General features: G+C 42.1%; 1 protein-coding gene across 1 annotated transcript in view; it reads left to right on the top strand.

Moving 5' to 3' along the window:
- The window catches only part of LOC126484763 (cytochrome P450 6k1-like), a 59,404-nt gene that overhangs the window by 5,995 nt on the left and 36,913 nt on the right, over window positions 1–16,496 (top strand). Inside the window, exons 2-3 of the mRNA XM_050108359.1 lie at window positions 15,648–15,913; window positions 16,041–16,279. Of these exons, the coding sequence (XP_049964316.1) occupies window positions 15,694–15,913; window positions 16,041–16,279 (459 nt within the window). The 5' untranslated portion in view covers window positions 15,648–15,693. The remainder of the gene's footprint in view (window positions 1–15,647; window positions 15,914–16,040; window positions 16,280–16,496) is intronic.

Below are 16,496 nucleotides of genomic sequence, written 5' to 3'. Positions count from 1 at the left end.
GACAGGAAGAAGATGCTGTGATATGCAAATCATTAGCTTTTCAGAGCATTCACACAAGGTTGGCGCCGTTGGCGACACCTACAACGTGCTGACATGAGGAATGTTTCCAACCGATTTCTCATACACAAACAGCAGTTGACCGGCGTCGCCTGGTAAAACGTTGTTGTTGATGCCTCGTGTAAGGAGGAAAAATGCATACCATCACGTTTCCGACTTTGATAAAGGTCGGATTGTAGCCTATCGCGATTGCGGTTTCTCGTATCGCGACATTTCTGCTCGCGAGATCCAATGACTGTTAGCAGGATATGGAATCTGTGGGTTCAGGATGGTAATACGGAACCCCGTGCTGGATCCCAACGGCCTCGTATCACTAGCAGTCGACATGACAGGCATTTTATCCGCATGGCTGTAATGGATCGTGCAGCCACGTCTCGATCCCTGAGTCAACGGATGGGGACGTTTGCAAGACAACAACCATCTGCACGAACAGTTCGACGGCGTTTGCAGCAGCATGGACTATCAGCTCGGAGACCATGGCTGCGGTTACCCTTGACGCTGCATCACAGACAGAAGCGCCTGCGATGGTGTACTCAACGACGAACCTGGGTGCACGAATGGCAAAACGTCATTTTTTCGGATGAGTCTAGGTTCTGTTTACAGTATCATGATGGTCGCACGGCGACATCGCGGAGAATGCACATTGGAAGCGTGTACTCGTCATCGCCATACCGGCGTATCACCCGGCGCGTGGTATGGGGTGCCATTGGTTAGACGTCTCGGTCACGTCTTGTTCGCATTGACGGCACTTTCAACAGTGGACGTTACATTTCAGATGTGTTACGCCCCGTGACTCTACTTTTTGTTCGATCCCTGCGAAACCCTACATTTCAGCAGGATGATGCACGATCGCATGTTGCAGGTCCTGTGCGGGCCTTTCTGGATACAGAAAATGTTGGACTGCTGCCCTGGCCAGCACATTCTCCAGATCTCTCACTAACTGAAAACGTCTGGTCAATGGTGGTCGAGCAACTGGCTCGTCACAATACGCCAGTCACTACTCTTGATGAACTGTGCTATCGTGTTGAAGCTGCATGGGCAGCTGTACCTGTACACGCCATCCAAGGTCTCTTTGACTCAATGCCCAGGCGTATCAAGGCCGTTATTACGGCTAGAGGAGGTTGTTGTGGGTACTGATTTCTCAGAATCTATGCACCCAAGCTGCGTGAAAATGTAATCACATGTCAGTTCTAGTATAATATGTTTGTCCAATGAATACCCGTTTATCATCTGCATTTCTTCTTGGTGTAGCAATTTTAATGGCCAGTAGTGTATATTGAAGAAAACTGAGATTCTGTTAAGCTTCCCTGGAGACGTAGGCTGCTACTTTCTTCACTGTTGAGCATTCACCGTCTAGTACAACATGCTCCGTCCTATTGCTCAAAAACGTAATGAGCCGGTCGCACATCCGCGAAGATACATTGCACGGACGAACCTTGATTATTAGACGATTAAGTGGTACAGTATTGAAATCCTCACATAATCTATAAGGATGGTGTCTGTTTGTCATTCTACATCTGTTACATGCAATATGTCGTCTATGAGTAAAGCAAAGTGCGTTTCAGAGGAGTGGTTTCTCCTGAATCCGTCTTGATTATTTCAGAATACCTTGTCATTCTCCCTGAAAGTCGCAGTGTTTGGCTTATAACATACTCTTGGAGCCTGCAACAGACGGAAGTCCCCATTGTGGCGCGAGGAAGCTTCTGAACATTGGATTCGATATAGTGGTACGTCGCCTTTCAGTCCACAAAAGGCGAGGTTTAGTCGTCTACACAGACATGTCCACACATTTTTCAGTGCTTCACGTGTGGCAAACCCTTACTATCCGGCCCAGCTGGAGTTATTTTTGAGACGTTTTATTTCTCTATGACTCACCTCTTTTTCCTAGCTTGTAAAAGGTATAGGCTATTGGTGTCAACATTTTGGGTGACACTGTACGGTTCGTTACCACCTTGCCGAGAAAATAACTATAGTTCCTTGTTGTGGCTACTATCCGCGGCTCTATATCCCTTTCTGTCCAAATACGACCCCACCCATTAGCTGATTCTGCATATTGTCCTAAAAGCAGGCCCTACACGAGTCTAGACGTCAAATTATCGCAGAACAGTTTTCTTGGCGCTGGACCTTCGGCTCCGTTCGAATTCGCTAAAATACTGATTTTGCGCTCTAAACATCCACCCAAATTTTGATTAGTCCAGACAAATGTATCTTTCTTTTCGTAAACATCGTTGTGCTTTCTTTTTTGTGCATACGGACATTATCTAAGATGTATAGCACTGTACATAACTGTTTGCGATGTGATGATATGACGAGTATCAAAAGGACCTGTGAGGTAACGCCCTGTGCTTGCACTTTCTACAGCACCAACAACAAACGCGAACAGTGACATGGAGTGGTTGTCTTCATCATCAATAATGTCCTAGTCCCCTGATTTAAAAGACTAAGGGAAAGGTTAAGAATAAAAACACGTACACATACTCATTATATAGCAATCAGAAGTTGTATACCAGCACCTCCCCAATTCGGCTCTGTCGTGTTCTGATAATCAGGTTTTCTTTCAGGAAACTCGATTGTCACGCCTGTGGTTTAGAGATATGTGAGAGGGGACAAGATAATAATTTGATATTATTACACTCGAATTGAGCCTCTAAGAATTACGTGTTAGGAATCAAAATAATTTGCCAAATTGGAGGCAGAGGTGGTGGCGTTCCTGATCTTCAAATGTGGCGCCAGTGATCTGCATGACTATCGAAATCTCCTCGAGTGCTAAGGTGATATGACAATGTTGACGGTGATCCATCCGTCCGATGGAACGTTATGCTCGACGGCATACTTGGTGTTGTTTAAGAGAAGTTCGCTGTGTGCCGGGATCAGGTTCACCCTCTCCACCCTCTCATTTCCATACAACTCAAATATGACACCACACTATACACACATCCATTAAAGTCAACTTCACTCAACATATACACCTAAGACAGAGCTATCACAGACCATAAGGGTCCTTCCGCTATCTGATTAGAAAGCTTAACCCATTCCTCGCTGTCTGCCAGTTAAGAATATCATACAGACCTTTCTTTTGTTTCTTTCCTATGTTTAGGTCTAGCAATTCTACAGGTTTTGACATCCTGCCGGTGGCTCTTGACCATTTGTCACAGGAATTCTCATTTTCCTCCCTCCCCGTCTTTTATTTTCCCGTTCCACTTTGAATTCTGCGTGCTTGTGTAGCATCTACCAGAATGCTTCTGCTTACTGATATTTCATTCTACTTACTGATATTCCGTTCATTTGAAACCATCTTTGTTTTGTTAGTTAGTTAGTTACATGTCCCATGGACCATTTTGCACATTGATCTTGATAATGTGGAACAAGTCATTTGACATGCACATCGCAAATTAATTTCCACATACGGTTACATTCCTACATTTCTAAACCGAGCGAGGTGGCGCAGTGGTTAGCACACTGGACTCGCATTCGGGAGGACGACGGTTCAATCCCGTCTCCGGCCATCCTGATTTAGGTTTTCCGTGATTTCCCTAAATCGCTTCAGGCAAATGCCGGGATGGTTCCTTTGAAAGGGCACGGCCGATTTCCTTCCCCATCCTTCCATCACCCGAGCTTGCGCTCCGTCTCCAATGACCTCGTTGTCGACGGGACGTTAAACACTAATCTCCTCCTCCTCCTACATTTCTAAGTTTTCTTTAATTTCTTACTACGAAAAAAAAGGGATCTACTAGACGTTAGTTAGTAATTCCTACCCACCACCTTTTACATGTACAGTAACACAGATTCTTCTGTGGAATAGAAGGAGTTGTCAAGGACGAATTTTCTCAGTTTGTTTTCAGATCTTAATTTGCTTCTATCAGACATTTTATATCACTGGGTAAGTGATCAAAATATTTTGTTGCGGAGTTGTGAAACACTTTTTGTACTAACAAAAACATTAATGTGGAGTAATTAATGTCATTTTTGCTTCTGGTATTGTAATTATATACATTATTGTTACTTTCGAACTATAGTGGATTATTTACAACGAACTTCATGAGCGAATAAGCAGTAGTCAGAATGCCCAACTCCTCAAACAGATGTCTTCAAGATGATCTTAGGCGAGCACAACATATTCTTACGGCAGGTTTTTGTGCAATAAAGACTCTTTCTTAAAGATCACTTACCCCAGAACATTCTTCCATATGACGTCACTGAATGAAAATGTGCAAAATATGTCAACTTACTGATTTGTCTCTATCCAAGATTTTCAATGATTCTAAGCGCAAATGTGGCTGAACTAAGTTGTTTAAGGAGCGTCAAAACGTGTTTTCTTTTCAGTTTAAATTCTTGTCAACATGGACACCTAAGAATTTTGAAGTTTCAACTATATTTATTATTTACTTACGATATGTTACACTTATCATTGATGTAGTAACCCTAGATGTGAAAACTGAATATGCTGCATCCTTTCAAAATTAAGTATGAGATCATTCGCAGAAAACCAGTCAGAAATACTTTTAAAATTTTATTTGCCATTTCTTCTGTTTCTGTATATACGCTTGGACTGTCTAGAATGCTAGTGTCATCTACAAAAATAACTAATTCTGCTTGTCATATATTAGGTGGAAGATCGTTTACATATAAGAGGAACAACAGTTGACTTAAGATTGAACCTTGGGAAACCGCATACGTGATTTCTCCCCAGTGAGAATTATTTCCCCGGATTATATTGCTTGAATTACTAAGTCAACTTTGTGCATTCTTTTGGTTAGATATGACATCCATTGGTTGACAATATCATCAGTCCAATAAAACGTCAATTTATCTAGGAGAATATTGCGATGCACACAGTCTAATACCTTAGAAAGGTCGCAAAAATAAGCGGGCTGCCATCCAAACATTTTGTCGAGCACGTCCTGTAACACTGATGTGCGCTTCTGAAATGTGATATACTACATTCAGATTCCCTTTCTGGCTGTCTAACAAATTCTCAATTACATTCTTGGTTATCAAAGTTCCATCAGGAAAAGATAACCCTTCATCTAAAGAGTGGTTCCTAATGAACTTCAATAAATGTGACACATCGTAACAAACCCAGATTTTCCTTTCGATGTGCGCTGGATTTTTGAAAAATGTTTTTGAGATATTGACACAAAGTTCATTCCACACTTTAGAGCTTTTTGCAGCCACATCACACGTTACAGCCGCAACATGTAGTCCTGAATTTTCAATTTTTAATATTATATCTAGTAGCAGGCCACAGTTCATGGTCACATCAAAATTGTAATAAATCGGCTGCTTCCGAGATAACACAAACCATGAATCATTGCAACTAGAACATTTGTGTGAGGTCCTAAAATCCTGTCTTCAGAAGCGTCATAGCAGATTCTACCATCAATGTTCATTTTATCGAAACACAACACAGTTGTCTTCTATAGGGGAGTAAATGTACGACTCTTTCCTTTCAAAATTGCCAAAACTTCTTCTGAAATACCTGGATTACACTTAAAATTCGTAATCCATTTTTGAAGTGTTGCTCGACATGGCAAAACAAAATTTCGCTTCCTCAAATATGTATAAGCTTTTCGAGTTCTGGCATTGGCAATATCCTTAGCACCCCATTTAACACGTCTGTTGCTTTGCAACAAACAGCGAATTTGTCCTGGAGTAAAACACTTAGATAAGATATTTTGTAATTCTTTCTTTACGACACTTTCTTTCACCGTAGCACTTAATTTTGTTTCTTTAACAAGACGCGTCTAACAGTATTGGCTTTCTTCAGAGCTGGTTCACACTTTTTAAGGATACTTTCAAGCACGGCCTTTTCTTATAAAGAACTTCTATTTCTGATTTCAGACTTTTTATTTCTTCGTCCTTCACTTTCAAATCAGAGAGTTCACAAATGGGCACTGTATTTGTGTCTTGGTCCAGTTTCCTTTCCCTTGGGGACACAGACTGCAAGGTATCAATTGCTCTCTTGCGCACATCTCTCTATAACTACATCTACATCTATGTGATTACTCTTCTATTCACAATAAAGTGCCTGGCAGAGGGTTCAATGAACCACCTTCATGCTGTCTGTCTAGAGCTCCACTCCGTGCGAGCCCTCATTTCCCTTATTTTATCGTGATGATCATTTCCCCCTATGTCGGTGGGTGTCAACAGAATGCTTTCACAATCTGTGGAGAAAACTGGTGATTAAAATTTAATGAGAAGATCCCGTCGCAACGAAAAACGCCTTTGTTTTAATGATTGCCACTCCAATTCACGTATCATGTCTGCGACACTATCTCCCCCGTTTCGCGATAATACAAAACGAGCTGCCCTTCTTTGTACTTTTTCGATGTCATCCGTCAGTCCCACCTGATGCGGATCCCACACCGCACAGCAGTACTCCAGAATAGGGCGGACAAGCATAGTGTAAGCAGTCTCTTTGGTAGACCTGTTGCACCTTCTAAGTGTTCTGTCAATGAATCGCAGTTTTTGGTTTGCTCTACCTACAATATTTGCATGGGGGCTTAATTAAATAATTTGAAAATACTTTTAGTTTTTAATAGCTGTATGTCCGATTACGCTGTGTCTCGTAATCGGTTGGCCCTGACTAGTATTATTACGCTATCTGACTGCAAAGAATAACAACAAAGAATGAAATGAAAATTTTCGTTAACACAATTAATTAATTAAGTCCCCAGCAACTATCAAACCTACGAAACCAAAGCACAAATAACTGTTCTGTATGTGGAAGTATGACTCAACGCACATCTGGCACGGTTCTTCTTCAAAAAGACAAGAATTTTTAAATATCAATTTTACTGACGTGATAAAAGAAAATTACAAATACTATAATTGCGTAAGGAAAGCAGAATTAAACTTTAATACAAGAACACACGCCAGATGCTTTGTTGACTGAACCTGTAATGACGCATTATTTAGGATACTGAAATAAAAAGAAACGGAGTTTGTTACCTCATTTATATTGATGAAATTCACTCTAATCCTTACAATATATCTCACACCGTCTCTCTACTATCACATCTCAACCAGAACTGTCCAATATCACATCTCGGCAAGCACTGCCTAATAGCACATCTCAACAAACACTCTCTGCTACAACATCTCAGCACAGACTACCCCGAGTCCTCGACAGGCACTGACTACTACGAGGTCTCGACAAGCACTGACTACTACGAGCTCTCAACAAGCACTGTGGAGGCGGCAGAATAATACTCTTTGGCGCAATCTCTGGCGCAGTGGCTCAGTGTAGCCACCTTTCATATTATCTATGTGATCGTTCCAATTTAGGTTATTAGCAATTGTAATCCCTAAGTATTTAGTTGAATTTACAGCCTTCAGATTTGTGTGACTTATTGCGTAATCGAAATTCAGCTGATTTCTTTTAGTACTCATGTGAATAACTTCGCACTTTTCTTTATTCAGGGTCAATTGCCACTTTTCGTACCATACAAATATCTTATTTAAATCATTTTGCAAGTCGTTTTGATCATCTGATGATTTGACAAGACGGTAAATGGCAGCATCATCTGCAAACAATCTAAGACGGCTACTCAGATTGTCTCCTATGTCGTTAATATAGATCAGGAACAATAGAGAGCCTATAACACTTCCTTGGGGAACGCCGGATATTACTTCTGTTTTACTCGGTGAATTTCCGCCTATTACTACGAACGGTGACCTTTCTGACAGGAAATCACGAATCCAGTCGCACAACTGAGGCGATACTCCGTAGGCACGCAGTTTGATTAGAAGACGCTTGTGAGGAACGGTGTCGAATGTCTTCTGGATATCTAAAAATATGGAATCAATTTGATATCCCCTGTCGATAGCACTTATTACTTGATGAGTATAAAGAGCTAGTTGTGTTTCACAAGAATGATATTTGCTTAATCCGTGCTGACTGTATGTCAATAAATCGTTTTCTTCGAGGTACTTCATAATGTTCGAATACAATATATGTTCTGATACCCTACTGCAACGACGTTACTGATATAGACCTGTAATTCAGCGGATACTCCTACTTCCCTCTTTGGGTACTCGTGTGACTTGAGCAATTTTCCGGTCTTCAGGTACGTATCTTTCTGTGAGCGAGTGTTTTTGTATAATTGCTAAATATGGAGCAATTTTATCAGCATTCTGGCCCGGAGCCCTTGCCTTTATTAAGTGATTTAAGGTGCATTGTTACACCGAGGATATCTACATCTATGTTTTTCATCTTGGCGGTTGTTCTTGATTGGAATTCAGGAATATTTACTTCGTCTTCTTTGGTGAAGGAGTTTCGGAAAACTGTGTTTAATAACTCTGCTTTAGTGGCACTGTCATCAGTGACTTTACCTTTGTTATCGTGCCGTGAAGGTATTGATTGTGTCTCTTCTGATAACGTAGAGCTCGCTCACGAACATCCTACAGGAACAAAAAACCTATTAATTGTTTCGTTTATGATTAATAATTAGTACTAAAATGATACTTTTTCACTAAAAAATAACTCATTTGAGAAGATAAAACTTAACGAATTAGTACCTTAATCTAATTGATCAGTATAACAGAGCAACTTGCTTACCTCATAGTCAGGTTCAGTGTTTTTTCAGCTGTACTTAAATCTCCGTGCCAGTTGGGTAAATGTTGAGATGGAACTGCATCTGCTTTTTCTTTTGCAGCAACCCCAGGCGTTAGTTCTTTAAATTTCGCCCGTAATCCTCAGGAAGAACATGGAGCAAATACGGGCATTAATAACATTAATTTCGTCAGCTCGCTTGCACAGAGATATCCATTCCCTTTGTAGGGAATTCTTGGGAAAATAATGATACACAATACCACTAGTCTCAGTTCCATAATTTTTATAGTTTGCATCTGAACAGTTACTCGTATTTCTATTCATAATTCGGTCTGCTCGCAACACGCGCCGCTAATAAACACACCGCTGCCATACTCAATACTCTCTGCCCGGTGACGTCACAGTGCGAAGGGTACTGTGGGTAAATTGTTCGCGGACACTGCTGGAATGGCTTGCCTTATATGTCTAGCTACCTTGATCTACTCACCGGAGGTCTCTGGTCCGAAATATGACGGCACAATGTCGACGGGAACCGGCTATATACCAGAAAATTATTAGAAGAAGAAATACGGCGGGAAAATGTCAGGAGTTGCCTACTTCTTTAGCACGCATTTTATTAAGCATTTCTGTACAAAACTCAGCTCGTTTCTCTTTGTCACTTTCTCTTAAAACTTGCAAAAGTTCCAAGTTGTAGAGAATCGGTGACAGGAGTCTCCGTAACACTTTCCACACTGTGACACTAGGCGTATTCAACTCCAAGCTGGCACGCCTCGTTATTTTCCGGGACTGAGAATGTATGATAGTTGGCCGACCCTGATCCGGTGCCCCACGTGACACACAGGCAGTTTGGATGAAACGATTGTACGAATTTATAATAGTTTGCCTTTGAGGTGGTGGCTTGCGATACTTTGTCCTGAATTGTCTCTGGACTGTAATAGATTACATTAGATTAGTTTTTCGTTCCATAGATCTGTGCTGAGGAGATCCTCGTGGATGTGGAACATGTCAATTTTTTTTAAGGTGAAATAACAATACTAATAGTATGGGTATATACAATATGAGCTGAAATAACAATACTAATAGTAGGAGTATATACAATACATCATTTGTTTCTATTAAAAAATTCGTCAATGGAGTAGAAGGAGTTGGCCACTAGTAAGTCTTTCAGGCTCCTTTTAGTGTGGTCTTTGTTTGTAACTAAATTTTTTATGTTTGCTGGCAAATTATTGAAGACGAGTGTTCCTGAGTATTGGACCCATTTTTGAACTAAAGTAAGTGCTTTTAAGTCCTTGTGCAGATCATTTTTGTTCCTGGTATTGTATGTATGAATTGAGCTGTTTGTTGGAAAAAGAGATATATTATTTAGGGCAAATTGCATTAAGGAGTAAATATACTGAGAGGCAGTAGTTAGTATACCCAGTCCTTTGAAGAGGTTTCTACAGGACGTCCGTGAATTTACTCCACAATTAATACGTATTACACGCCTTAATTAACTTTGTTGATATTTCATCGTAACCAATAGAATACTTTGTTTTTAAAGATTTTATTATGGAAGTTATTTCTTTTGGTGAAGTGAGCGACATATTCATGTACCTGAAGCTATTTGTAAAGGCTAGTTTCCGATATTCAAGGACATTATTTACTGATCCTGACAATCCCATTCTATCAGTAACGGATATAAAGTACTTGTTAATCAGATTTGCCACACTATGCCCATCGGGTACTAATGTGCCATCTATCCTTAATGCTATTTGCTCCTGTTCCTTTCTGGTTCTACCAGTCTCCTCTTTCACTATATCCCATATTGTTTTTATTTTGTTCCATGACATTGCTATCTTCTCCTCGTAGTGCATTTGTTTGGATGTATGAATTTTTTAATATTTTACAGTATTCCTTGTATTTAGCTAAATCATCAGCATTGGAGCTATACTTGATCGACAGATACATTTTCCTTTTTGTCTTACAGGAAATCTTTATTCCTTGTGTAATCCCTGGTTTTATTTTAGACTTCTGTTTAATTTGAGTAACTTTTAGAGGAAAACAGTTTTCAAACGTGGTACTGACATTGTTCATGAATGTGTTGTATTTTTCATTCATGCCATGAGTGGATTTGGATTCATGAAACCATAAATAACACAGCGCACGCTCTGCGCTGTTATACGACCACGATGGGAGTTGGAATAACTCATTCGCGCATGCCACCCAGAGGGAACTAACAGTGTTAGACAGGAATATTGCTTGAAGATACACTGCATTGAGTGCTGCATTAAAGATTTCTGTAAGTTATTTACCCCTTTCACAATCAAAGGGTACTTTTGTATAAAGTTCAGAATTCAAATGCCAATGAACCCAAGCTATTCAAAGAAACTCTCAATAATAATGCAGAAAATCGACTTTGAAACTTTCCGAGTGTCTTTAATACCCTAAGGAATCGTCATTTTGTCGATGAGCTGCCTGCCTCCCTGATTTAGGTTTTCCGTGATTTCCCTAAATCGCTCCAGGCAAATGCCGGGATGGTTCCTTTGAAAAAGCACGGCCGACTTCCTTCCCCGTCCTTGCCTACTCCGATGAGACCGATGACCTCGCTGTTTGGTCTCTTCCCTCAAACAACCCAACCCAACCTGCCTCCCTGGTAGAACGCTTACTTACCACGTTGAAGAACTGCTTAAACCTAACTAACCTAAGGACATCACACACATCCATGCCCGAGGCAGGATTCGAACCTGCGACCATAGCGGTCGCGCGGTTCCAGACTGAAGCGCCTAGAACCGCTCGGCCACACGGCCGGCAGACAGGACACGTTCGATTCGCTGCCCTGTTAAATTTCTAAGCAAAGTTGCATGTTCCATGAGCATTACCGGAAAGCGTGAAACATAAATTTGTAATTTTTTTAAAATTTAAACGACCTTTGTTAACAATGTTTTATGAAAGATCGTAATTAAAAATTTATATTTTCAGTGAAAACTTGGTGTGCGGTACATGATTAGAAATAAGAAGACATGAATCTTCGTAAAAATGACAATTAGACATGTTTTAATTGGCATATCTTCGATGAATTTTATATTTAGAATTGCGAATGCGGCTGAACTTTATAACTGCTAAATACATATGGAATTATCTTCTCCTCTCTCTGTCGCTCTACTTCTTCCACCTACCTCTGTCCACCTCCTCCTCCTGCTCCCTGTCTCTGTCCATCACCTTCGCCCCGTTCCCTGTACATCGCTTGTCCCACTCTCTCTCTCTCTCTCTCTCTCTCTCTCTCTCCCTCTCTCTCTCTTTCTGTCCATCTCCTCCTCTCTAGTCTCTCGGTTCAAATCCTCCTTCCCTGTCTTTATATCCATTTCCTCCACTCTTCTCTGCTCATCTCCTCCACCCCCCCCCCCCTTTCTCACCTTATTTATTGTTTTTAGAAACAGAACCTACGTTGGGAACAGAGGAACAGAAGTTAAAATGAATGGGTAAATCGCTTGGAATCGTTAGCACACGATGTATGAGAGAGATCTTACAAGTTGCTGTCTCTGTGAGGATAGTAGCTTTAATGACAGTCTTTCGCACGTCTTTAATCTGTGAATTGTCACATTTGGCCGTCTGTTTTGTCGATGATGATGTTTGGTTTGTGGGTCGCTCAACTGCGTGATTATCAGCACCTGTACAAATTCCCAACCTTTCCTCAGTCCAATCGCGCCACTTTCACGAATTAAGATGAAATGATGAGGACAACACTAACACCCAGTCATCTCGAGGCGGGTGAAAATCCCTGACCCCGTCGGGAATCGAACCCGGGACCCCGTGCTCGGGAAGCGAGAACGTGACCGCCAGACCACGAGCTGCGGACATCTGTTTTGTCGACGTTTCAAATTACTTTGTGCGTAACCTTCATCTGAGCGAGTCTAAAACGACTGATCTGTTGGTCCGCAGTCATGATGGATAGCGTTTGAGAAATTCTGAGTCGATTCGTCTGCAAACGCTGTATGCGCTCTTCGACAATCTCGATGATTCGCGGGTCATGCAGTTTCCCTGCGTTGCGCGTAGGCCGACCGATATTTCCATGTCCTCACTGGTGGTATTCTTTCGGAACATATAAACCACAAACTGAAATCAGTTGAATGTCTGCAATTAAGTAAATTATCACGAACTGACTTCAATTCAGTCTTTGCAAAACACCAAAGGTATGGTCACCATCGATAGCACAGTGAAATACCACTTTCAGTTGTATTCTTCTTCGCAAAATATCAGTGTTCAGTGAGGAATTTGTTGTTGTTATGAAAACATGCGACACCAGAACTGTCAAATTGAACATCACTTTTTTTTGTTATGAAAACATCTGACAGCACGACTGTCAAAAAGACCGTCACATTTCTTTCACTGAGATTTTCATACAAAAGTACCCTCAAAATTTCCAACTTCCCCGGAGGCTTTTCAAAAATTTTCTTCGTACAAACCTTGTCCTGACGGTTACGAACACACACACACACACACACACACACACACACACACAAATCGGTCGAGGCGTTGTCAAGTGATTATCTTTCATACATGCGGCAATTCATTTTTTTTTTACGTAGATGGCGCAGGTATTCGAAGAGAACGCCTAAAAAAGAAGAAAATACTGACTGAAGCGACGCCAGAACCGGTGATTACAAGTCTCCAACGCTATTGATTTTTCTCGTTTTGATCTTTATGTATTTAATGCTTCATGGAACTGTTCGTAGAACATGGACCGTAGTTTAATAACTTGCCTCTGCCAGGAATCTACCTCGAAATCCAATATGGTAGGCAAGCATTCTACCACTGGACCACACTGCCAGTCAAAGAAAATTGTCCTTATTTAGTGCTTCTAAAGACGCTTTGAAACTTAAAAATCGATTTTACTTTTTTTTAGGATTGCATCGAACAGCACTTTTTGATTGATATTTGAGTTAAATATAAAAAATTACAAACATCCGATTACTGTGTAGTCCTTGTTAGCCTTCTACAAGCTATGGCAAAGAGAGGAGTAATGAGAAGTAAAACCTGCAAAACTAATTTCACGGGGACTGAACGGAAATATCTCCTAAGGTTCCCTTATAGGTGAACATGGCCAACAAATTTGTACACAAAAAAACATCTGAAGACACAATGAAGGATAAGGCAAAAGAGCTATCTTCAAGCTCCTCGGCAGTACACTAACTAACCTGACCTCCGTCCTAACAGGCCTCGGAAGGCCCAACGTCACCGACCAGCCGCCGTATCATCCTCAGCCCACAGGCGACACTGGATGCGGATATGGAGGGGCATGTGGTCAGCGCACCACTCTCCTGGCCGTATGTCAGTTTACGAGACCGCAACCGCTACTTCTCAATCAAGTAGCTCCTCAGTTTGCCTCACAAGGGCTGGGTGCATCACACTTGCTAACAGCGCTCGGCAGACCGGATGGTCACCCAACCAAGTGCTAGCCCAGCCCGACAGCGCTTACCTTCCGTGATCTGACGGGAACCGGTGTTACAACTGTGCCAAATCCGTTGGGCCCAGTTGTACTCTAAAGTGACAAAATTCATGGAATATCTCCCAATATCGTGTCGGACTTCCTTTCACCCGTCGTAGCAACTCGACATGGCATGGACTCAAGACATCGTAGTGAGTCCCCTGGAGAAATTTAAAACCTTGCGGCCTCTACAGCTATCCATGATTGAGAAAATGTTCCACTAACTGACGTCTCGATATGTCACATAAATGTTCGATGGGATTCATGTTGGGCGATCTGAGCGGCCAAATCATTCGCTCCAACTGTCCAGAAGGTTCTTCAAACCAATCGTGAACAACTGCAGCCCCGTGATATGTTGCATTGTCATCCATAAGAATTCCATTGTTGTTTGGTAATATGAAGTACATGAGTGGCCGCATATCGTCTCCAAGTGGGCGAACATGACCATTTCCAGTGAACGAGTGTTTAGTTGGCCCAGGATACCCAGCCCATTCAATGTAAACACAGCCCACATCATTATCAAGCCGTCACACCCATTGTGCCTTGTTCGCAACTGGGATCCATGACTTCCTGGTGTCTGTGCTACACTCGAAGCCTGGCATCAGCTCTTACCAGCTTAAATCGGAACACATCTGACCGGGCCACGGTTTTCCATAGATTTTGGGTGCTACCGACTTGGCACGAATCCAGGAGGGGCGCTAGGGGCGACGTCGTTCTGTTAGCAAAGGCACTCGTGTCGGTCATCTGCTGCCATAGCCCATTAACGCCATGTTCCGCCGCACTTTGTTAACGGATACTTTCGTCGCACACCTCACATTGATTTCTGCGGTTATTTCACGTAGTGTTCCTTTCCCGTTAGCACTGACAACTGCACGCAAATGCCGCTGCTTTCGGTCGTTAAGTGTAGGCTGACGGTCACTGCGCTGTCTGTAGTGAGAGGTAATGCCTGAAGTGTGGTATTCTCCCCGTGATAATGTGGCTCTCTGAGTACTGAATTCCTTAACGATTCCCGAAATGGAGTGTCCCATGCGTCTATCCTCAACCACCTTTCCGCGTTTTTCTTCTTCTTCTTTGGCTACTGCCTTTATCCCTCATTGTGCGCAGGGTCGGCAGGGTTAAGTACGGATTTGGCATGGTGAATGTTTAAGGGGTGGCCGGATGCCCTTCCTGCCGCCACCCCATACCCCCCGGGAGGGAATTAGTGTACCCCAGCTGTCTGCGTCTAGTGTGAATCGTGGAATAGTGTGAATGTTTTCAAGCGTCTGCGAGCCGCGTAACTGAGGCGGGGTGTGGAGACCAGCCCGGTATCCACCTAGGAAGTAGCGCGTTAGCGCTGTCGGCTATCCTGGCGGGTCAACCACCATTCCGCGTTTAAGGTCTGTTACTTCCTGTCGTGCGGCCATAATCACGCCGGAAACCATTTCATACGAACCACCTTGTGTACGCGATACTAACGCTATCCCCCAAATCTCTATTTCCTGAGTTTGTCACCTCAGCGTATTAGCCACACCTTTGTAAACAATCAGATACAATTCAGTTATTACTTTGTAGTTTTTGTTCCTTCTTTTACAGATTGTTTGAAGGTTTCTGAAAACCGCGAGATAAAAGCAGGGTCGCCATGGGCGTGTTCCTGGAATCGTGGCTGAGTGAATTCCTGGCCGTAGCCGTGCTGGCGGCGGCGGCGCTCTACACTTGGTACTCTCACCGCTACAGCTATTGGACCAAGAAGGGCGTTCTTCAGCCAGAGACTTTAATACCATTTGGCAACATAGCGAGAGCTTTTTTTGGAATTACTCGATTAGATTTCGTGTTCCAAGAGCTCTATCTTCGTTTCAGAGGTAATTTGGAGTAATACTTCCTTCATCTGCATATCATATCATTTCCCTTTTCACTGGAACCATAATTTAATTTACCTACATATACTAAATATATTTTCGTCCGCTGTTAACGGCTTACGCATTTCAGATCATAGCTATGTGGGAATATATCTATTCAGCAATCCTAGTCTGTTGCTGATCAATCCGGATTATATTCGGATAGTACTGGTCAAGGAATTTGAAGCATTCTCCCACAGAAATATCAACTTCGATGAGAGAGATCCACTGAACCATAACTTAATTAACACGAACGGCCCTAAATGGAAGAAACTGCGTACTAAGTTGACCCCGTCATTTACGACGGGAAAGCTCAAAATGATGAGTCAGGTATGTTTTAAAAATAACAACTAAATTTACGATAGACGTTCTTCAGTCTCCCTAATAGTCCACTTTTATCTTAAATTAAGCACTTCTGACACTGCAGTAAACATAATTGCGTTCTTTTCTTCCTCATATAATCCCAACGCGGTTTTGTAGCTAAGAACTATGAGGTCGGGACGACACGACGTCGTTAGCGACTGACATTGATGAAATGTCTCACAGC

Source organism: Schistocerca serialis, chromosome 6 (assembly GCF_023864345.2).
Source record: "Schistocerca serialis cubense isolate TAMUIC-IGC-003099 chromosome 6, iqSchSeri2.2, whole genome shotgun sequence".
Taxonomy (NCBI): Eukaryota; Metazoa; Arthropoda; class Insecta; order Orthoptera; family Acrididae; genus Schistocerca; species Schistocerca serialis.
The sequence above is the reverse complement of the archived record's forward strand: the minus strand, read 5'-3'. Positions and strand labels throughout refer to the sequence as shown.